The 22,992-nt window shown below is 47.8% G+C and overlaps 1 protein-coding gene across 1 annotated transcript in view; it reads right to left on the reverse strand.

The window, feature by feature from the left end:
- Positions 1-22,992, reverse strand: part of Pkhd1 (PKHD1, fibrocystin/polyductin) — a 503,959-nt gene that overhangs the window by 468,434 nt on the left and 12,533 nt on the right. Inside the window, 15 exon segments of the mRNA XM_023712007.1 lie at positions 1,570-1,745; positions 2,412-2,539; positions 3,885-4,027; positions 4,658-4,748; positions 4,846-4,935; positions 5,874-6,155; positions 7,129-7,243; positions 9,382-9,523; positions 11,831-11,926; positions 12,578-12,679; positions 17,251-17,321; positions 18,137-18,176; positions 18,676-18,740; positions 20,196-20,270; positions 21,472-21,550. Of these exon segments, the coding sequence (XP_023567775.1) occupies positions 1,570-1,745; positions 2,412-2,539; positions 3,885-4,027; positions 4,658-4,748; positions 4,846-4,935; positions 5,874-6,155; positions 7,129-7,243; positions 9,382-9,523; positions 11,831-11,926; positions 12,578-12,679; positions 17,251-17,321; positions 18,137-18,176; positions 18,676-18,740; positions 20,196-20,270; positions 21,472-21,550 (1,695 nt within the window).

Genomic DNA, 22,992 nt, shown 5'->3' on the forward strand with positions numbered 1-22,992 from the left:
CTCAGCCAGGCCAACCCCACAGTACTTCTGAGCCCAACCTATCACCCCAGCTTCCCTCCTCAATGGATGGTTCCAGATCCACAGAACATCTGGGGGCAAAGAAGTCAGGGCAAGGAAAGTGCTCTGGACTCTTCGCTTTAAAGGTTTAGACAGACAGGATGGCAGTTAAGGAAGACAGATGAAACAGTGCAAGCGTGTCTGTTATCCAGTTAAAGTTTTCCAAGCAGTGGGTTCAAGTACATGAAATATTGATTACTGACCCCTCTGCCTTCTAAAAATCCGGGTAGCATGTAGGATCACCTAAGGCCCCTGTCCCAATTATCTTAGAGCCAACAAATGCAGGAGTGCATCCCAACATGCCATTGGAGTGCATCCCAACATGCCATTGGAGTGTATCCCAGCATGCCATTGGAGTGTATCCCAGCATGCCATTAGTGCCATGTAAGTGGCTCTGTTTCCTCAATGTGCCAAAAAACACCTTGGACAATAAGCAATCCCAGATGCCCCAAAACACTGAAACAAAAAGCAGAATTTTAATGAGCATCAAGATTCTGTCGCAATCCCTGGGCTGACAGAATCTTGATGCCACTCACGCCAAGCTCCCTTGTCCTCACACCTGATATTTCTATGCAAGACTCAAAAGTTGCATACTTTTTAAAATCAAAATGCAAGTGAGTTTATCTTCTTCTTCTTGGAGGGAGGCTATGAAGTATAGGAAAGCTGAGTCTTGAAGTCATAAGGGCTTGACTTAAAAGGTAAGAAGCATGCACTGGGAGGCCCTGAAATCCAGCTGCTCTTCCTTAGCACCTGGTGCACAGCACATGCATACGTGTGCAACCCCAGGAGGACCCTGGTGTGCACTTTGTACTGGGCAGTGGACAGGCAGAGCTAGGTGAGAGATCTGCGCCCAGGTGCAGGTGAAGGGAACTATGTGGGAAGGAGGGCCAGGGCTGACCTCTGGTCAGTGATTGGGAAGAGTCCAGATGGACAGAAAGAAAGATGAAGATGTTCGCTCAGAAAGCTGTGTGCCCACCCCTGTGGTGTTCTGTCTTGAAGGCTGTAAATCAGACACAAGACTACAAATTGCTGTGCTCTCTCTGGTGCATGGCATGACCACATTAACTTAAGAAAAGAGGGAGAAATCCTGCTGGCCTGACAACGCCACCAGGGATTTCTTCCTTTTAGTGAGCATTCACTATGGCCAAGACCTATAATGACTGCTTTCTATTACACTTTGGTTAATCTTCATAGTAATTTAAGGAGGCAGAACCTATATTATACCCACTTTACAGGTGAAGAAAGCAAAGTCTCCCTACCAGAAGGTGGAAAAGTCGGGATAAGAAGCACAAGCAGAAACAGAAAACACTGGAGCAGACAGGTGCAAACGAGGGACTAGCTAGAGATGAAGAAGCAAAGGCAGGAATTTTAACCCCATCTGCTTGCAAACAGAGTCGGGCAAGATGGAAAATCACCCATCCTCTCTTCATTTGAAGAGCAGCAAACTTGACTAGGAAACTGAGACAGGAATTTGGAGATGAGCCCATAGAAGACAGAAGGTGCATTGATCACCTGTTAGGTTTGTGTCTGAGATAATAATTTCATCCAAGTAAAGCAGGCCCGTCTCCTGGGCCAGTGAGAGGAGGGCGACCTGCTGAACCAGCACGGGGGTGTCGGCCAGAGGCAGCTGGAGGTCCCTGGAGCCATGTGCACACATGTTCCGAAGGTCGGTGCAAGCGAACTGCCAACTGCAAAGAGCACAGGGTGGAAGGAGCCTCCGGTAAGATGTACAGCAGGAGAGAGGCTGCGCGCCAGGGACCACACAGCCCGTGTGTCGCGGGCATGGACATCCCGCCCAGATGCTCTCGGATTCGGCTGTAACACTGGTGAGTCGCTCAGTCAGTCGTTCACAACAGTGCCAGCCACGTTTTAAAATTAGAGTTTAATTGTGCCTCTTGAGTAGAATGTGTGTTAGGTTCTCAGCACAGGGAAGACCGATGCTCCTGGACATCACTGGCTCATTCAGGTTAAAATCACTTCCACAAAACATAAGAAATGTGTGGAAAGTGCTCTGAACCAAGGGACCGTAAATCAAGGGTTTGCAGTGCCTTCATTTAGTCCGGGAGGCAGACACCAGCTGCATATAGGTGACTTCTTGGACCCCAGTTGTCCTCACGTGTCAAGGAATGTTCCCTAAGTTCTCCCAGACATGACATTCTCTGATTCTATGCCTATGAGAACTGTCAGAGTCCAGCTACCTGTTACTGAGTCAAAATATGTTGTCACGTAGAATAAGCTCAAAACCCCAATTGGTTGAGTCCCAAACATAAAACTGATGCACACCGTCCACACGATAGCGGGCCCACCTCCTCCCACAGGCAGACGCCCCACCCTGCCCCCTGCGCAAGAGCTACCTCTTGGGGCTGGCTCCCGGGAGGCTCCAGTCACAGGTGCTGTTCTTTGTGATGTTTTGAAAGCCGATAACGAAAGACACAGTCACCCTCAGGACCGTATTCCTGTGGCCTTTGTATGCCAGGCACAGCTGCAGAGACCAAGCAAGGCAGCCTTTCAGGCAACGTGCAGCGAGGGCTTTACATCTCTAGACCTAGCTGCACATGGCAAAAGAGTCGGCGCCTCCCTTGCTAGAACGCATCGGTTTGGCTACATACAAAAATAACTTAGACCAAACTACTGCTTACTTCAATAAAGCTGGGGAAAAATCATAACAAATCCTTTTCCTATGGCAAAAGAAAAAAAACTAGTTCAGCAGAGGTTTTCAATCCCTAACTACGAGGATCTTAGAGTCTCTCAAATAGAAAATCTCTGCTCGACCTGTGCAGACTCAAGCGAGTCACGTACATGCTTCGAGCCCTCCTTTAAGGACTTCAGCATCCTTGTCTCCAAACTCAAATGCAGTTATTTGGCAGGAAAGGCGGTAGAGCAGGAGAATTCAACATGCCCACAGTGGGCTCTGTGGAACCTGGGTGAGGCGCTGTGGGGCTTGCACCCATGCTGTGGCGCTTCACCAGCAGCTCTGGCCTCCACCTCCTCCCATAGATGCCAGTGGCAGCTTCCCAGCTCTGACAACCCAGCACATTTTCATGTATTTCCAACCTTCTCCTACAAGGACAAAGCCACTACCCCCTTGGGAAGCCCTGCAGTAGAGAAGATGCTCAGGACAGATGAGGCCCCAGACCAGAACAATTAATTCCCAACTTCCACTCAATCAGGAAAAGACCCCACATGACTACCATGAGCTCTACCACGCCAGGCTGTCTAATCACAAAAGAAAACTGAGCTTCATCTCTCTTATGAAGGACAGCAGACCTACTACAGCAAAAGGGCCTACTAAGGCATAAGGGATATTCAAGAAAATGGGTCTTGCAATCCGTCAATAACATTAACCATAAAACAGTACCGAGGCTCTGCTGAGGCTTGGCCCTGGGGAAGCATTTCACCAAATGTGCATATTCAATCTTCATTACATACCTGAGAACTTGACCAAATAATTACCCATTTTACACATGAATAAACTAAGGCAGAGTATACTTATGTGAGTCATTGAGGGTACAGAGGGTGTCAGAATTCAGTACAAGAATGCTAAGTCTGTACTGATATGTAGAGATCAGACAAAATGCCAACCCCATAAAGATTTCCACAGCGCTTATCATTAAGCCTAGCGCAAAGGCACTGCCAGGTAGCAACTCTGTAGGGTGGCAAGCTGTATCTGCTCCTGCCTGGAACAGCGGTTAAAGCCCTAGAGCCTAGTCCAAAAGGCATCGGGCAAACCACAGCACCTTCTGCACTGTGCTTCTGGTTTTGGCCTCCAACCCGGAGACGCTCGCCCCTCCCACACACCAGGCTGACAGCCTGAGAACTGTACTCACGTGTGGGTACTGCTCCAGCCGGTAGCCCTTCTGCGCAGCAGTGCGGAGTAGGTCAAGGCGTCGAGGCTGGCGGAGGCAGACTCTGCCACAGAAGGGCTCTGTGCGCCTGGTGAGGTCCCCATCGGAGCTGGAGCCTTCTAGGCCTGGATGGAGTTTGACAACACAGGAAGACAAATGTGGCTGTTAAGCCAGAGAAACCGCCTTGCGATGTGTGTGTAGGGAGTAGCCGTGTGTGCGCGGCGACCGTGGCCCTTCCGGCCTCGGGAGAGCTGGGGCGGGCTTGAGGGGCCAGCATCCCTGGCTTGGAGGCTCGAGCTACGAGAGACCTCGTGTCTGAGCGCAAACCCCAGATAGCTGCTACATCTTCCTGCGAATCAAGACACCAACTGAGGGAGAAGCAAAAGACCCAATGGCGCCCACCAGAATTTAGTTTACTTTGGTATAGTTTTAAAAACACTTTTATATTTAAAAAAAAATTGTAGGACTTTCTTGGGTAATAATTCCTTGAGATGCATTTTGAGTTAAACAAGATGTTACAGCTGCTGTTCTTTGCCACCATCTGCTCATGCCCACGGGCCACGTGGGACAGCAGGCTGTGCTTTCCGGCTTCCTCCGTCGCTGTGCCAGACACCTCCCTCCTGAGCACGGAGCATCAGCCTTGGCCACGTAGGGTCCAAAACCATTTTCACATTTTTATTTGACTCCACTAGCACCTTAGAGGAGAACTGAGGATTGCTACTATTTTACGGAATGTGAAAAGACAGCTAGTGCACCTTGCTCAAATCCAAGTCGAAGCAGGATGTTGACTGACAGCGGCTCCAGGTTGCATTTTATTGCAAGCAACTTTTCAATGGTGGCTTGAATCTATTTAAAAGGAAATATACCATACATGCATATCACTGATGTGAAGACCACCCGAGTCCACCCACCTCCACCCTTCCTATCTGGAGCAGGATCCCACCTGGTGGGCCGTGGCATTTGCAGGAAGGGGCTGGCTGGAGGCGTTGTCCCAAGTAAGGAAAAAGTCTCCTTTGCCTGGAACCTTCAGCATCTATGAAGTCAAGAGAGACAGGAGCAAGTGACAGGAAACTGCAAACCCCCAGAGTCAGGAGAGGAGCACAAGGTGGACCTGCTGGCTTGCTGAAACACTGCTATCAGCATTTCAACTTCCTAAATGCCTCGCTGTCTAGAAAGAATACAGTGCTGTCACCTAATGAAACTGTGGAATAAATCGCCTCGCTTCTTTTCTGTGTCCTTCCTCTTAGAGTAGGAGACATAAAGTTGGCAAATGCTTCCTCAGCCAATGCCTTCTCTCAGTGTGGCCCAGAGGCAGTGGCTGAGGAAGCATTTGCCTCCTGGTCACCGCAGGCTTTAGCTACCAATGAACTCACTGGAGGATGTGTTATCTGGCGCAAGCTCTCTGTAGCTGTTCACCTATCAATCACCTGGCATTTTCTACTTTGTTCCATGGTTATTTGGATACAGGTGACTGTTAGATGGGCGGCTTTAGAAGACAGCATTTGTATTGATTCAGATTGCTCAGCAAAGGTGAACAGAAAGTACCACAAAGCTGCACAGTAGACAGCGGGGGGCGCATGGGAAACTCATTACAGGTTAGAAAGCAGCACAAAGGGAACCAGGAAGTGAGTCAGTAAACCAGGAAATGAGTTAGTGTGTCTGTCTGTCTGTCTGTCTGTCTGTCTGTCTGTCTGTCTGTTTGCAGGGCTTTATAATCTAGAGAATAAGTTGTTTTTTGTTTTTTGTTTTTTGTTTTTAAAAGACTGACCTGTAATGTAAACTCCTAAAGCCAAGTCAGTGAGTAAGGCAATCCCAGTAACAGTCCAGGTGAGGAGATGTCCCACATATTTGTCAGCAGCGTTACAATTGCAGCGCAGATCCACGGGCTCTCAACAAGTAGCCACTCTATGAGCAGAGAAGCACCTTTGCCTCTCTCTAGAGCTCAATCCTGAAGGACTTGAGGAAGCTAACCTGTATTTCCGGAAGCCTCTGGGCTCTGACGCTGATCTGGTGCTTCTCTCGGAGGTAAGTGGTGACCACATCGGGACTCAGCCAGGTGTTGTGGATCTGGACCCCCACTCTCATCCCGCTGCTGGGGGCTGTCCCGTGATGCTCTGCCTCCAGGTAGTACCTGGCTCCACCCAGCAGCTCCATCTTGGGGCTCTTCTGCTGCCAGGTCCCTTCATCGGTCCCTTTCTGCTCCCAGGAGTCAAACCAGGCAGCAGTGCCAACCCGAATGGAGGCCACTTTCACCTATGCCCAGGCAGTATGTCAAAATCAATGTCATGAAGCATGGGTATCTTTTCCTCAAATAGAAAGCATTAGGAAGCCACTCACATGGAAGCATTCCCACCAGTCTTTTCTGACAACTTAACTCAGTGACTTTGGCCCTTAGGATTTTTATGCTTCTTTTTCTTGCTGTCTGTGGCTCTGTCTCTGTCTGTCTGTCTGTCTGTCTGTCTGTCTGTCTGTCTTAGATGAACAATATTCAGATGAGAGTAGATGGGCTACAGTTCCAACAGGAACAGGCAACCTAACATTCACTGTGTTGTGAAACATTAAGCCCTTGAGAGACCTAGAACGACTTCACGCCATAAAAATCCATTCTGTTCTTTTAACCAAGCAGCAAATCAATTTCAAAGAATATTATTAAAATGTTGCGCTTCTTTGTCAAAGCCACGAGTGAATTTGGGCTGCCCGTGAGAGGCAGTTTTTCTCAGCCTTCAAAGTTGATGCTGAGATTTCTGCATAAGGCAGTTGCATCTCTGCCCAAATTCAGTCAAAAAGGCCCAGAGTGTAGGGTCAGACAAATCTGAGCTTGATGTTTTATGCCTCTCTTTCTGTGCGTGTCTGTCTGTCTGTCTCTCTCTCTCTCTCTCTCTCTCTCTCTCTCTCTCTCTCTCTCTCTCTCTCGTTTTTACCCAACTGGTCCTGGATTGGCCATAGAATCTTTCAAAGCCTCAATTTCCTCACATGCAAAAATGGAGATAAACATTATAATTCAGGAAGATACAGTGAAGACAAAAAATATGCCTGGTTTAAACGAAGGGCTCAAGCAATAGTATATAGCATTATAATCCAGCCAAATGTTTTTCAAAATTGGAAGCCGCTGACCACTTAGGGGCACGAGAGCTTTAGAACATGAGAGCGTTGGTTTTGACTCTTTCTTTAGTCAAGGCCACAAGACCGAAGATAAAGACAGAGAAAAGGCGAAGAAGGCAAATACCTTGGTGCTCGGATCCTCTGAACGACTGAAATGTAAGGTGGCCTGGCTATCTGCCTGGATCCAGAACGTGTAATTATTCGTCTCTGGTGCCACAAAGAACCCACGGAGTCGTGCTCTGGAAAGCCAGAGAGCAGAGTCAAGCCAGAGGATCCACGTCCCGAATCCCAGGCCACAAACAGTGGCCCTTCACTTTGCCTTCCTTTATGGTAAAGGCAGGGAAAGCTCGACTCTTACACATGCTTGTTGGGAGTGTGCTACAGCGAGCCACAGTGTGTCACACTGAAATCCCAGCCTCTATCTTCACGCAGGCACAAACCCTCCCCCTGCAGCCACAGCGCGTGCCTGCACACAGGCTCAGTGGACAACCTCCACCGCCAGCACAGGCGTGGACTGTCACGGTCCCTCGTCACTACCAGATGCCATTCTTATTGTGAGCAATCAGTGACCAGAACCAGCTCTGAACTTAGCAGATACTTGATGCTTGCAGGATATTTTTCAAACTAGAAATTCTTATTGCCCCAAAGAATAGTCATGAAGCTATTGACAAGTTCAAATTAAAAGCTATAAAGTGCAACTTTGAAGCGCGTTTAGACAATGTTATGAAGCATTCGTAAGATAAAATTTTCTTTTATGTGTTTAAGATAAATTCCGTGACAATGTAAGGGAAATGGTTTTAAAAATGATTAAACTGTCTAAATAAATATAAAATATTTTCCTTTTTTAATCCTTGCATCATCAATATGCAGAGGTTTGTAAGTTTTGTTTTAACGTATCCTTTTTTTAATTTATGCATTTGGTACAGGGTCTTGCTACACAGCTCAGACTTGTAGTGACCTCCTATTTCAGCCTCCTCGGTGCTGGGATTACAGACGTGCACCACCATGCCTGGGTTTAGTGTCTCGCTTGGTGGGCTGGGGCAGGGCCAGTATAGCACGCAGTACTGGAGATCGAGCCCAGGTCCTTGCACTTGCTAGATAGGCGCTTAGACTGCTGAGCTAGCTCCCTGGCTCAATGTATACATTTTTATCTTTAGAGAAAGTTTCCTATTTGAAAATGATTTCAAAGGTAACTTGTTAAAGTCCATTAATATATTAGTTTATCATCCAATAAACAAATATTTCAGTTTTTATTTTAAATGTTTAGATTTCCAGAGGAATGAATGAAAGAATGAAAACTGAGCTACCATCTGACTTGTAGCTCCTGAAATGGCCTTGAAGGGGAACCCTGACACACAAGTGCGAACAGCTCCTTGGCTGTTGAGGTGCTCTGACTCCCTCTCTTATCTGCTACACACAGCTGACAAGCTCTTCCCTAAGCCTTATCAGTGGTCCTCAGAAACTGCAAGGCAGGTGCATATTAGGCACTACAGCGACCGCCAAATGAGTTCCACTTTGAAACATAAGTTTTGCGGTAAGTCCCTTGCCAGTGAGGCCCAGCAGGCACCCTTCTCTCTGCCCTTTCCTTGGCTTGCACTGCACACTGAAGGACTGCCTAGGCTACACTGCCTGGAGGAGGTCACCAAAGGACTGGAACCCTGAAGTCTCCTGCAGCGCTCTGAGGAGGATGCAGTGGGGAGGAGATTCCTCCCTGGCACAGGTTCCATTCCCACAGGCAGACTGGGAGCGCTGAGGAGGCAGTGTCTAAACAACTCTCGTGCTCTCTGTTGCTCAAGGTCACGTTAGGAAGCTGCAAGAGTTGAACTGAAGAAATGAGAAAAAATCAAAGCAAAACTATCCAGGAAAGTCACAGCCACAAGCAAAACCACGTGCCAGACTGCCCACAGAGCCCCACTGTGCCCCGCGGGTGGGCCAGCCTTCTCTAGTGGGGTCGCTCTGGCAGCGCTGCTGCCTCCTCAGAGCACCCCGTGGCAAGTTCTCGCATCTTTCTTTGGCTTCAGCCGGAAGCTACGTTCACCTCACCTGCACACCTGCAGTGAGTTTTACCCTGCTGCCTGGCAAGAAATCTCCTGGCCTGCTCAGCTTAATGTTGCATCTTGTGATCATTTCAAACCAGATCATAAACAGAGTTGTAAAAACTACCAATTGTATATATTGATCAGTAGTTGGATGAGAACCTTCAAATGGTCTACAGGTGGCTGACATGACCAACAACGGTTGAAAACACTGGCCGAGTTGGCTCGAGTAGCAGATTCTCCCCTGGAAACTCTCTGCCTTCCTCCTCTGTACCCCAGCTTCACTCGAGCTAGCAAACAGGCTCTAGATGAGAACTCCTGGTCTTTGTCCTGCAACATACCTGAAAGGCTGCCTTTCCTTTGACCAAAATCCATATGAGGAACTGGCTTCGGGCACAGTCTGCCTCCTGTACCCAGGGGTGGCTTCAGTCAGCTCCAAGCCCTCGGCTGCATCTCCAACTTCCAAAACAAGCCCTCGATTGCCTGGAAGACATGTGGACCTCCTGACCACCAGAAGCATTCCTCTCCAAACCTGGCGACTACTCTGCTTCAAATTATGGAGTGAAAGATGGTGCAGGTACAAGCTATGAACCCAAGCGGAGACATCTCGGGATACTCTTCAGATATTACAAATACGCAGAGAGCAGAAAATAGGCCCTTGGGTAGAATCCAGCCTCTCGCAAAGACGGTCTTGGTGAGAAAAGCAAGTGAAAGACTCAGAGGATCAGAGGGCAGGAAGGCCCTTCTAACGGGCTCCAAGACTCCTCGCCAACCTGGAGAAGAGGAGCCACGCTTGGACAAAATGTAAAAGCAAAACGCATACCACACTCCAGTGGAAAAGGACATTGTCACCCAGTGCCTGTGGCTACCTACAGCAAGCAACCACTAGGAAGAATGTATGCAATGTGTTAATTATTGAAACTGTCCTACCAATTTGGTTTGAAACTGTATCATTGCTATTTGTTTCTCAATAAAATTATGGGGAAAAAATAAAATGCAAAAAAAAAAAAAAATGTTTTGAAAACAGAGCCTGACATGGATAGAACCCTCTTAGAGGTCACGTTCAGCCTGGGAATTTTATTCCAAAAATCCTTTTCCCAGATCCTGGCAACCCTTTGACCTTCTAGAGTACCACGATGTCAAGTTCTAGACCTGTACAGATTTCATCATGTGTCATGCTGCTATCATGTGACATTTTAAATCTGTACTTTATATGAAGCGAACCCTGAAGCCAAAGGCACAGGCACAGCCAGAGCTGGACGCTGGAGTGGGCTGAGGGCTGACTCCCTGGACGCGCCCCACTCCAGGTTGGGATTCCAGTCTGCCCTTGCTAGACGTGTAGCTAGGAGCAAACTACTTGCCGCTCCTGTATCTTGCTTTCCTCATGCATCAAAATGAGGCAAATAGCAAACAGATAATAGCTCAGGGCTCAGGGGGCTGTAGAGACCTAGAGAAACAGCGCACACTACACCAGGTGCGCGGCAGGGGCCCTGTAAGCATCGCTCTTCTAGACTACATCCCGGCTCCTCACTTACTGAAATCAGGAGGCTGAGGAGGGATAAGCACGACGTGGAGAGCACATCTGAAGAACGTCATGCCGTCCGGAGTTTCCAGCCTCACCAGGGCTGACATTCTGATGTTCAGCAGCATCCCTGGGCTCTACCTGCCAGCACCGTCCCACGGTGTAACTGTCGAAATGTCCTCTTGAGGCACAATACACCCTCTCACCTCTGTAGAACTGGGCTGCATGGCGCTAGGCCCCACTGCCATGCGAGAAACCCCAAAAGCTTCTCAGAGGGCCACTGCTGGCCTCCAGAGCAGCTAGTAATCGCCCGCCACCGCCTGAGTCTCCAGAGCAGCAGCTGCTCGGCGAGAGAGCAGGCTGTTTCCTGCTGCAGGACGCATGCGCTGTCCTGACTATGGCTTTGGTTGTTCGGCTTCCTTGGATGGGAGTCTTCCTCAGATAAAAGCTGCACCTCGGGGAGCTTGAGAACTCTCAAGCCGAAGCCGTGCTTGCTTTTGCAGGCCTCAATGGCCTCTCTTAGATGGCTTCCTCCCCCGGGGGCAGCTCTCCTTGCAGGCATTGAGCTCACCGCTTCTGGTTGAGCCAGGGGGCTGGCCCTGGTGCCCCAGAGCGCATGCGTGGACTCAGACCGCAGCCAGGCCAGCCCCGCTGACTCTCAGCTTCACTCAAGCTCCAGGTCCAAGGCCTGGCAGCAAAGCGCTTGCAGCCGTGACTGAAGCTTCGACCCGAAGACAGGTGGGTTGCCTTTGTCACTTCTACCTTGCCTTTGTCACTTCTGCCCACTACAGCCTTATGCTGGTGTCACCTTCATCTCTATTTTTTTCAAAACATCAGGCAGACAGATGCCCACAGGGGAGTAAAATATTTAAATGGGCCCCCGTGCCCATCTCTGGCTTTGCCTAATTCTGTTGCTGGAAGCACAGGAAGGCCTGGCCCATAGTACACAGGGAAGCAGCCTAGGGGTTCACTCAGGAGCTGCAGCGCTGTGCGTGCCCGTGTTTTCCGGATCACAGTCTCCACTGAAGTCCCCTGGTCACACACCTGACTGAGCAGTGTCACTAGGAATCTGAGCCAAACGCCCCAGAGGCAAAAGCTTTGGCAGTGGCTGTAGAGACCCAGGCTTCCGGAGCCAACCAGGCTCCCCGAGCCAACCAGGCTCCCCGAGCCAACCAGTCAAATAGCTGAGACCGAATCCAAGCACGTTCTGGCCGCACCCAGACACTCTGATTAGGCCAGCGCTCTGAGCTGCCCCGCGGCTTCCTTACCTGCCTGGGGAGCAGCGAGCCTCGCACCCTTTCCTGGGGCCCTGGTGGAGCACTCAATCTTCCTGGGAGACACGTGGCTGATGTCGCACGGAAGGCCTAAGGAGAATTTCTTCTTAATTTCAAGGAAGGCAGGCAGATCTAGACACACCGCGGGCAACACGATGGCAGAGGCAGAAGGAAGCCAAGAGGGCTCTACTCTGAGGATGTGGCCCGAAGAGCAGAAGCGGTTACCCAGTTGGAAGAAGCCAGGGAAGGGAGAACCGGGAGCCGCGCACACAGGATTCACGGGAGTGGGAGGCGCGGAGCCGCTCGGCTGGGCGCTGAGCGGGACGTCAGGGCTGGGGCGTGCGCCCTCGGTTGTGCGTTGCCCACGCGAGGAGAATCCCGCCTGGCAGAAGGAAGGGTTCTAGACCACACTACCGGGGCTTTCCCGGGGAATGTACAGCGCAAATGCCCCTCGGTCCAGCTACGGAGAGAAGGTGAGGAGAGAGGTTGCTACTAGACGTAGGCCTTTGGGAAAAGGCCTCTCCTTCGTCCTCAGAAAGAGAAAACTGCATGCAAACACGGCTGCAGGACACCTGCCCTGGGACACGCCTGCAGAGCGACAGGACCAAGATTCCTCCTGCCTGGACAGGTGCCTTAGTCGGGTAATATGTGGACAGGAATGAACGCTCCCCTCGCTGCTGCAGGCTTGAGGTCCCACAGCGCCCTGGACTGCGAGCTACTTCCAGTCATTTCAGCAGCTACCTGCCACGGTGACCTGGGCGGAGCTGTCGAAGAAGTCTCCTGTGATGGTGAGGTCTGTTCTTCCGCCAAGGCTCCCCATTTCTGGAGACACGGATAGTATTTCTGTAAGAATTTTTTTTTTAAGTTAGCTTCCAAATATAGATCAGAATATGACCCAGATAATAAGGTAATAATAGAAGCTATTATCATTTATTCCTTACTTTAGCTTTTTAAGTCCAGCAACAGTTGGAACTTTTTACTAGCAATAGTCATCTTTAAATGGATACAAATAAGGAAAAGACCATAAATCAGTATTTTAAAGGAAAGGGACACACGGAGGCCCTACAGGACACACAGAGCTCCTGCAGGATACACGGAGCCCCTGTAGCACACACAGAGCCTCTGCAGGACACACAGGGGCCCCCCAGGACACACGAAGCCCCTATAGGACACACAGAGCCCTACAGGACACACGGAGCCCCTGCAGGACACACGGAGGCCTATAGGACGCACGGAGCCCCTGAAAAACACACAAACCCCTGCAGGAAGCGCGGAGCCCCTGCAGGACGTGCGGAGCCCCTACAGGATGCACGGAGGCCTACAGGATACAAAGAGCCCCTGCAGGACACACGGAGCCCCTGCAGGACACACGGAGCCCCTGCAGGATGCACGGAGTCACTACAGAATGCACGGACACCTGCAGAACATGTGGAGACCCTGCAGGACACATGGAGCCCCTACAGGACACACGGAGGCCTACAGGATACACAGAGCCCCTGCAGGACACACGGAGCCCCTGCAGGACGCACGGAGGCCTACAGGACACACAGAGCCCCTGCAGGACACACGGAGCCCCTGCAGGGCACACGGAGCCCCTGCAGGACACACGGAGCCCCTGCAGGACACACGGAGCCCCTGCAGGACACATGGAGCCCCTACAGGACACACAGAGACCCTACAGGACGCACGGAGCCCCTACAGGACCACGGAGCCCCTACAGGACACACAGAGCCCCTGCAGGACGCACGGAACCCCTACAGGACACACGGAGCCCCTACAGGACGCACGGAGGCCTACAGGATACACAGAGCCCCAACAGGACACACGGAGACCCTACAGGACACATGGAGCCCCGACAGGATGCGCGGACACCTGCAGGACACATAGAGCCCCTACAGGACACACAGAGACCCTACAGGACACACGGAGCCCCTACAGGACGTATGGAGCCCCTGCAGGACGCACGGAGCCCCTACAGAATGCACGGACACCTGCAGGACACGCGGAGACCCTGCAGGACACGCAGAGCCCTGCAGGCTATGATGCTTCCTCAGAAACCTGCATCTTCTGGAGCGCAAAGGACTTTATTCACAAGGTGTAGAAGACAGTGTCACATTGTGTGGGCCAGGCTTCAGGTCTCTCCTAGGAATATGGCATTTGGTCTAAGCAAGCAAATGTGGTTCCCAGTCTCCGGTACCCTTGCATACGCCCTACGCCCTGGCCCGCACCATGTCCCCTCAGCCCAGCTCCTCCTGACTGCTTCTGGGTGTCGGAATCCTCGACAGTGCTGCTGTACACCTGAGCTACAGTGCTACTGCAGGCTGGCTAGCAAGCGCCACTTGTCCCCAAGCATTCCACTTTCTCTCAGCCTTTCCTCTCTCGTGATCAGACTCGGACAGTCTGAAGTGCCATTCCCCCTAGGGAGGAGAGGAGTTTTGTTTTCAGATGAACTGAAGGCAAGTGGAAGGGAAAGCCAGCCAAGAATAACTACCATTTCAGAAATAAATTTTAGGAGGGTATTCTCCAGGGCCTTTGCCCAAAAGACAACTCAGAATAGAGGGATGCAAGGGTCAATGCATGGAAGGGCCAGGGTACCCTCCAAACACACAGTGAGCAAAAGGAATGGGTCACAACTTACCACCAATAATAACAAGCATTTTTTTTTTTTTTTTTTTTTTTTGCAGAACTGGGGATTGAACTCAGGCCCTTGCACTTGCCAGAGAAGCGCTTATTCTACTGAGCCATCTCCCCGGCCCCTAACAAGCTTCTTTTAATGGAGTTTTATCATTTTTATGCTGACGGAATTTTCTGCATTAACTTATATTAAGATTAATGCATCACTTTTTTAGATGAAGCCTCCCTATCTATGTAGCCCAAGCTGATCTGAACCTGTGATCTTGGTGCTTCAGCCTCCAGAGGAGTTGGGAATACAGGCACACGCCACCATGCCTGACTAACACATTCTTTTACCACCTGTTCAAATTTACACAGGTCACAGACTAAAGCAATTTAGGAAGTTCTTCAACTTTCAAAAGAACTGTAAAAATTTTATAATATTTTTTGACATTCATGGAAAAATCTACTGTATGGTACTAGGAATAAAAGATGAACACACAATAGTCCCTGTCTTCAAGGAAGTCAGTATGGTAAGAAAAGGCAGGTACATAGCAGAAGGATTTGAGTGATTTCGGTTAGCAAAATTAGAGAGAATGTATCAAGCAAAGAAGGGCTGGGTCAAAACTCAAGACATGTGATGTAGAGTGGAGGTCCCTTTGTATGGAGCACGAGATCGAGGGTGTTATGGTTTGTGTCTAGTTGTCCCCCCAAAGCCTCATGCAGTCATGGGGTGAGGACTTCTAGAGTTTGTGTTAACTCATGATCCACTGGGATTATGTGTAATCCAAGGCTGGGATTATGGGTCTTAGTACTGCTGGGATTACCCATAGGTGGGTAAATACTGGGAAGTACCCATAGGTGTGAGTACTTCCCCTACCCTGGGGCAGGTGATTTGCATTACAATGTAAGGTGGGAAGAGAAGCTAGCTGCTTGAGCTGCTGCTACCCCTCCCTTGCACTCTTGCTCTTTGCCGCCACCATGAAAAGTTGCTTTCTGATCTGTGCTGCTCTGCATTGAACCCAGCTGAGTATGGACTGAAACCTCCAGTAACTGTGAGCTAAATAAACCTTTCCTTCCTTCATTTTGAGTGTCGGGTATTTGTCCCAGCAACGAGAGAAGAGTAACTAAGACAGAGGGCATTTTTAGCCAAGCTCGATTCCGGCTACTTTTGGAACCTCAGCATTCCTCATTGCCATGTCTCCAGGGGCATTATGAGGGCACGAAAATCTAGAAGCGATGCACTTCTTCAGCAGCCAACTTTCTACTTCTGAACTGACTTTGCAATCTTGTTTCCAACTCTTAGCACTGGTTCTCTGTGAGTGTCTGCTTAGAAGATGGCAACAAAATGGCTCAGCACTAGGATCAGCAGACCAGAAATTACTGACTAATGCACGAGGTGGAGCACTAGTGTAGCTGAAAGATGAGCTTTAGATTCACAGGTGCTAGTCTTTTCTGTTTTATTTTTTGTAACATCGGACAAGGTATGGCTCCCTTTCTATTCAGTATACACCCCTGGATCTTATACAGAAGTCCACAAACATGCTTCTTTTAATGTAGTCATGTACCCTAAAACAATGTATCAGCCAACAACAGTGATCAAATAAAATCATAAAGAAGCTGAAAACTACATATTTCCTACTCGTAACTGTTCTAAGGATAACATGCATAGCAGACTGCATTATTTATGTGTTTGTAGGTAGGCTGGTGTAAATGACCTCTTGCGGTGCCAGTCATAGAAGACTGTAGCACACAGAATTGTGTACAGCACCTAACACTTGGTAATAGCAAACCACTACCATGTTACTGGTTTACGTGCTTGCTGCACCATACTTTTCATAATTGTCACAGAGTGTAATCCTGCCACTTCTCTGTTAGCTTTCCTACTGGTGGGACATAATGCCATATACAGCTTAAAGGAGGAAATCTTATGTGGCTTACAGTTGCAGAAGGTTCAGTACAGACTTTACGGCAGAAGGGTATGGCCAGGCAAAGCTCCTTAGAGCAGAGCGAAAGGAGCCAGGGGCCAGGGACCAAAGGCAGCACACAAGGCCACAACATTGTAGCCCATGCAGACACACCAGAAATGTGCTGTGCTAACCCCAGGGCAATTCTGAGGCCAATAAGTTCACAGCTAGGACTGACACAGTAGCACTTAATAAAATAAAACACTGACTAGAAAACTAGGAGCAAGCAGTGTTTCACTCCTATAATCCCAGCATTTAGGAGGTGGAGGATGGTAAGCATGAGCTCAGCCAGAGTAACTTAACAGGCTGCACCTTGTTGCCAATAAATAAATAAATAAATAAATCGAAAGAAAGATAGATAGATAAGATAGATAGATAGATAGATAGATAGATAGATAGATAGATAGATGCTGAGGATACAATTCAGCATTCAATTTGCAATATCACAAAAATATAAATAAAAATTTTAAAGCTATATACAGTGTTACACTAGTAGCTCACAGAGCACTGTTTGCCTTGTGTCTTGATTACACGAAGGAGCCCTGTGGCCTGATGGATCTGCACCACTTACGTTCGCGTAATTGCACTCTAGGAAGTCCCCACAATGACAGTGTCATGATGCCTTTTTTAGAACATCAATAAGCAACATACAGGAACAAAAGCTGAACTGACAGAAGCACCTTCACCTCAACCGAATCCACAGTGCCGGCCCTCCTGGCAGGGGCAGCTGCAGATGTGATGGCCACGGATAAACTGCTGGAGGAAACAAGAGCCCAGGGCTGAGTGGAGCATAGGGAAGGGAGCCAGTGCCAGGAGGAGGAGGGCACACAGTACCTGAGTGAGTCTGGTACAGGAAAAGTTCCTGCTTAGCGCTGACCAGCCAAGCGCTCTTGTTCACCATTGACCTTCAAGACAGATAAAGCATTACTTGTGATACAACGTCTTCTGGGCTTGCATTTTCTAAATCTGCTACCGGAAAGGAGGATCATGAACTAACCTCTTGCAACGTTCGGGACTTTAGTAACCCTAGAACAATTTCAGTGGGACAAAGTATGTTTTCTGACACAAAAAATTATTGTTTGTAAATAAAAGCTACTTCATGAGACGTCACAGCATTAAGTGGAAGGATGAATGAAAAGGCCTTGCATAAAATAGCCTGCAGCAGATGTTAGACATTAGATTTATTCTTGAGAGGAAGAGAGAAAGAAAACAAAATTGTATACTTTGGACTGCACAACTACACGAAAAGCATCACCATCATTACGATAAAATTTATATCGGTAGATAATACACCCCCACGTGCACAAGACCCAGCAAGCTATACAGTGCTGGAATGTGGAGCGAAGCATCCAGAAGTCCAGAATCCAAATTCATCGCTCCAAAGCTTGATGGCATTTGGACCCTTTCCATACTGAATATGGCACTTTCTGGAATGTTATAGTGCACTCTGTGAAATAATATTTCATGAGACATATGTCACAGTTTTAATTTACAGAGCTTTGAGATTACTTAGGAGGTAATTCCCAAAATTTCAGTGCATCATGCCTACAATGAAAGATGCACAATGCTACAACTGAGGCACCAGACACAATTATGTTTACACAACTCAAGAAAACACACTGGTGGATGGCTGGATTACCTATTATAAATGTTAGAAAAAGCAAGGGGAGGGGTAGATAATGTAAGATGAAGGCAAGCTGGTATGCTCCTAGATACTTACCTTCCTTTGTTAAACACCGAAAAACTAATATTCTGGGAGCCTGAAACATAGAGAAGATATTAATACTGAAATCTCCATGATTCTCCAGGGCCAGGCTGCTACCCAAACACCCCAGTGCCATCCCATTGCCACCTAATGCTATCATTTGTTCAGTAGTGCTCAAAAGAATCAGCTCCCAGGCTTAGCACCCCTGACAACATGCAATTCCAACAATGCAACAACAACACAGTGCTTCATAGCGTGTAAGAGCCCTGGTATGGGTTTAGGCTGAGCTTGTTTTAAACCCCAATCCACTTGTTACCAGGTCAAAATTTCTCACCTGAAAATGAAAAAAGTTCCACCAACCTCATTATCTATCATAGGGGTTGAATTAGTCTCTATAGACTGTACTATAAACACCATTGTTTCTAGAGTTTTCTCAACAAATAGCATCATCATTATTATTCTCTTGAGAACTAATTCTTAAAGTTGTTCTTTTTCCTTGTATTCAGAGAAAGAAATGAGTAAGACTTTGAAATGATCTGACTTCTCTACCAGACCTATGTAATCGCCTTCCACACGGCACGTCAGCGTCCCAAGGCCACGGTCTTCCCAGAGAGGGTAGCTAAGGAGGAAACAAACAGAGTGAGAACTACCAAACAACTCAGTTCAGCTCTGGCCCTCCAATCAGGAAAGGAATGCATAAGAAAAGAGGTGATGTCACCAGAGAGAATGGATAGGCGCAAAAGGCAGAATGGGCTCATTGAGGCAACTTGGGGGTAATGCTGACAAGAGTTATCACACTGTATGTTCCCAGGCTGACACATTGTGTGGAGAGACAAAACGTAACTCACTCTGAAGTGCCATTTGGTTCTCCCTTTCCAAAATCTATTCTATGGCAAGAATAGCAAAATCCTTATCAAAAAACACATGAAGTCCAAAGGACAATGCTGGGAAGACAAACTAAAGAAAAACTATATTATACAATCTGGCTTTATTCAACACTAGTCCTAAAAAGCTAAGCCATAGAATGTAGTTCCTGTAATTCTCTCAAAGCAGATTAAGCCACCTAGTCCAGGATGAGGTAAAAATCCAGCAAAATATTGGTTAAGTGACATTTAGACACTCATTTTCTTTTCAAAAATCAGGCATTTTAGGGGGCTAGCAGGTTAGCTCAGTTGTCTAAAGCACCTTCTTGAGCAAAATCAGTCAGGGGCAAGGGACTGCAGTTCCATCCCCAGCACCACATGCCAAAACAGACCTGCCCTTAAGGCAGCCTGAGCCAGCCAAAAAAAAAAAAAAAAAAAAAAAAATCCTTCTCATATTTTAGGGCCAGCCTAAAATTTAGTCCACTCAGTGGACTAAAGTGCCTGCTTAGGCAGAGCACTGAGCCTGGATTCAATCCCTGGCATGCTGTGCCAGCCCCATCACCCAGGCGTTCTGAGACAGCGATTGAGACTGGGCGTGGTGGCACCTGCCTGTAATTCCAGCACTTGGGAGGCTGAAAAACAGGAGGATCACTACAAGTCCAATCTACGTAGTAAGACCCTGTAGGCCCTGTCCTAAATAGGAAAAAAATCAGCCATTTTTTTCTTTGGCTAGTTCTTCTAATATAATAGTTAAGAGCATAAGCCTTAGGAGCTGGTATGTCAGACAGAGGTCTGGTCCAAGCTCTGAGACTTCCTGCCTATGAAATCTTGAGCAAGTTACTTAAACCCCTGTGTGCCTCAGTTTCCTTATCTGTAAAAAGACAAACAACCATACATACCCACAAAATTATTGAGTGACCTCGCTATAAAGCATTAGAGCAAGCCGTGGCCTAAGAAGGCCCTGAGTCAGTACTGGTGGTTTGTTTTCAAGAAAGTTGCCACTTCCAGAGTCTATTTCATTTTACATTTTGAATCAGTTCCTACCTTTGCCACTAAGTCTCAAGATAAGGAAGCTAACAGTTATAAGTGATTTACATTTTCAAAAAGAGTATGTGTGTGTGTGTGTGTGTGTGTGTGTGTGTGTGCGTGTGTGTGTGTGTAATATCCACATGAAGAATATACATCATCAGCAAGAAAAGAAAGATACTCACTGGCCTCCTGTGTGCCTGTCTATAAGAGAACAAGAAGTGATCCATTCTTCTCCTTGAGCCTCCAAGACCAGTGGGCTGGATGACAAAAAGGAAACAAAACATAGGAGACAATCACGTAGCAGTGAACACTCAGGCCGAAAGTCAGCAGAGACACAGTGGTGAGCATTTCCCTCTGGACACAATGGCGGGGGCAGGGTGCTGGGCCCTCAGAGGACATTGTATCAAATTCTCAACCCAAGTGGGCACTGAGCCCACACTGCATTCACGTCACCCAGGGAGCACTGCACCCCCCAAAAAGTCCTCATCATCACCTTGACTAAATCAGGCCCCACATGACAACTGTGGAATCCATGCCTTCTTCTACCTCTCCAAGACTGGATCACCAGCCGACAATAAGATGAACCCAAACAGTGAATCTAGCGTATTGTCAGGACAGTCCTTAGGATTTCCATCTCCAGCAGAAAGAGTAATTTCCTTAGGAGACAAATTGATGGTTGCTTAACTCCAGAAATGTAGATCAGCATCAAAGAAATAGAGAAAAAAGGAGGATGACTCCAACCCCTCCAGGGATGAATGGAAAAATCAGATGCGGCGTGCAGCTTGGTCCATAGTGAGCCTGTGCTGCCCATGCCTTACAAGTCCATACTGCAGTACGTTTCACTTGAAGAATGATACTAAATTGCATAGTTTCCCACAAACTGCAAAATTTCAGTGTCCTTTTCCTTATTCTCCTCTCTCCCTGCCATGGATGATTTCTTAGGAAAATTTTCTACATAACAAGGTTCTAATGAAGAAAGGTGTGTTGACATTTTGACCACTCCCAGAAAATCCTGCAAACACAGCGGCCCTTGGTACCTAAGCCCAGGTTTTCTCTTTATCCCACTAACAGAATTTCTAGATGCACAAGTAAATGACAACCATATAAGAACGTTATAATGGGATTGAGGTCTACATATCATTTTACAAAGAATTTACTTTAGCCTGTGGGACAAGGGAAAAAGGGTAGAATCAAAACAGAAAATACACAGACAGGACCACCACACAGGTCATGCAGAGCCTAGTGGCCGGCTGTTGGCAAATAAATGGACCAGCTTAAGTGTCCAGAAGCGATTGCATTAACAAAGAAAAAGCTGAATCCCAGCTCATCAGGGAACAGGAACAGCACAGAGAAATAGCAATTCTGTGACAGCAGCTTCATGGAAGCGGGCCCCAGGCAGCCACCCCCCAAACATGGAACATGTTGAACATGGAAACAAACACACCAAGACATGCTTACCTATCAATGTACTCGGCATCAGCATCAAAGGTTTCTAGCCTTCCCGTGATAATCCAGCCATCTACATGTATTAACTTTCCTGTGTTAAGATGAGTTTTTAAAAATTTAATGTATTAGCTCAGACTCTTAATGTATAATGAAACTGTTTTGGATTACTGACCCCCAGTATTCCAAAGCTGGTCATAATGCCTAAACTAACACTTTTGATAAACTACATGATACTAAAGGCAAGCCACATGATGTCATCATTATAATTCACTAAAAAGGCTAAATAAGCAATTATTTCAAACACAGATTTAATTATCTATGCACAAAGCACGGAAGGGATACTAGCTCTTCTTCCCAGTTTCCTAAGTGAGAAAATCCAGGAAGGAGGGCTGACTTCTGCACACCACCCTGTTTCCTCTCATAGGGTACCCACCCAAGGGGGATGCAAGAACAGCCTTGGGGTGCCTCGTGGTCATGAGACTTTCCTCCGGATCCTTGCTAAAACAAACAGTTGGCACCATGTGACCTCCCTCCTGTGAAAGTCTAAAAAGCTGATTTTGTAGGAGCTGAGACTAGAATAGTGGTTAACAGAGGCAGGAGAACAGGGGTGAAAGAAGTTGGTCATCAAGAGTGATGGAAAAAATAAGTTCTGGTGTCCCATGGCACAACAGGAGATAGATATGCTCACCTAGATATATATATATAATTTGAAACATCAGCTAAAACCTCATCAATATATACAAGTTTCTGTGTCATTTAAAAAATAAAGAACATTAGAAAGCAACACAAACAAGTTCATATCACATAATCTCATGGGTCCTCAGAGATTCTACACTATTTTCCATATCTCAAAGTGCAGAAAATAAATACCATGGGTGACCCAGGTGGACAGAATCTGAAGAAGTAACAGAACAGCCTGCATTCTGGATTGGAGGAGCAACACCAGCACATCTCACCTACTTGGTAAATAGGCTTCAAAGACAGAACATGCCGGGCACAATGGCATCTACCCATGGTCCCAGCCATTGCAGCTGAGCCAGGAGGATTGCTCGACCCAAGAATTTGAGGTCAGGCCAGGCAACATGGGAAGACTGTGTCTTAAAAAGGAGGAACAATAATAGGGCAAATCAGGCATCTGGAAGCTGTTATATTTGCCTAACCCACTGGCACAGGCAGGGATGAGGTCGTCTACCTCCGGGTCTCCTCTACCAGCTTTCAGGGATCTCTGCTGGGTGTCGTGCTTCTCCCTGACCTGCCTGCTCCCCTTTCAGTCCACGAGCACAGGTGCAGAGGCTCAGCAAACCCTCTGAGCAGGGCGCACCTCACGCTGCTAGTGGGTGCAGCATAAGTCATCTCACATTGCTCCTTCTCAAAGTTTGTGATTCTCTAACCAGATACTGTATGAGCTGACATGTCAATCTAAAATTTAGCTCCACTCAGACTTTAGCAATGACGCAAGACAAAATTTTAGACAAACACATCACAGAAAGATGATACAGTTAAAATTCACCACATGATGAGCCTTTTTTAAAA

The sequence above is a fragment of the Octodon degus genome, unplaced genomic scaffold (assembly GCF_000260255.1).
Source record: "Octodon degus isolate 3935 unplaced genomic scaffold, OctDeg1.0 scaffold00022, whole genome shotgun sequence".
Classification (NCBI taxonomy): Eukaryota; Metazoa; Chordata; class Mammalia; order Rodentia; family Octodontidae; genus Octodon; species Octodon degus.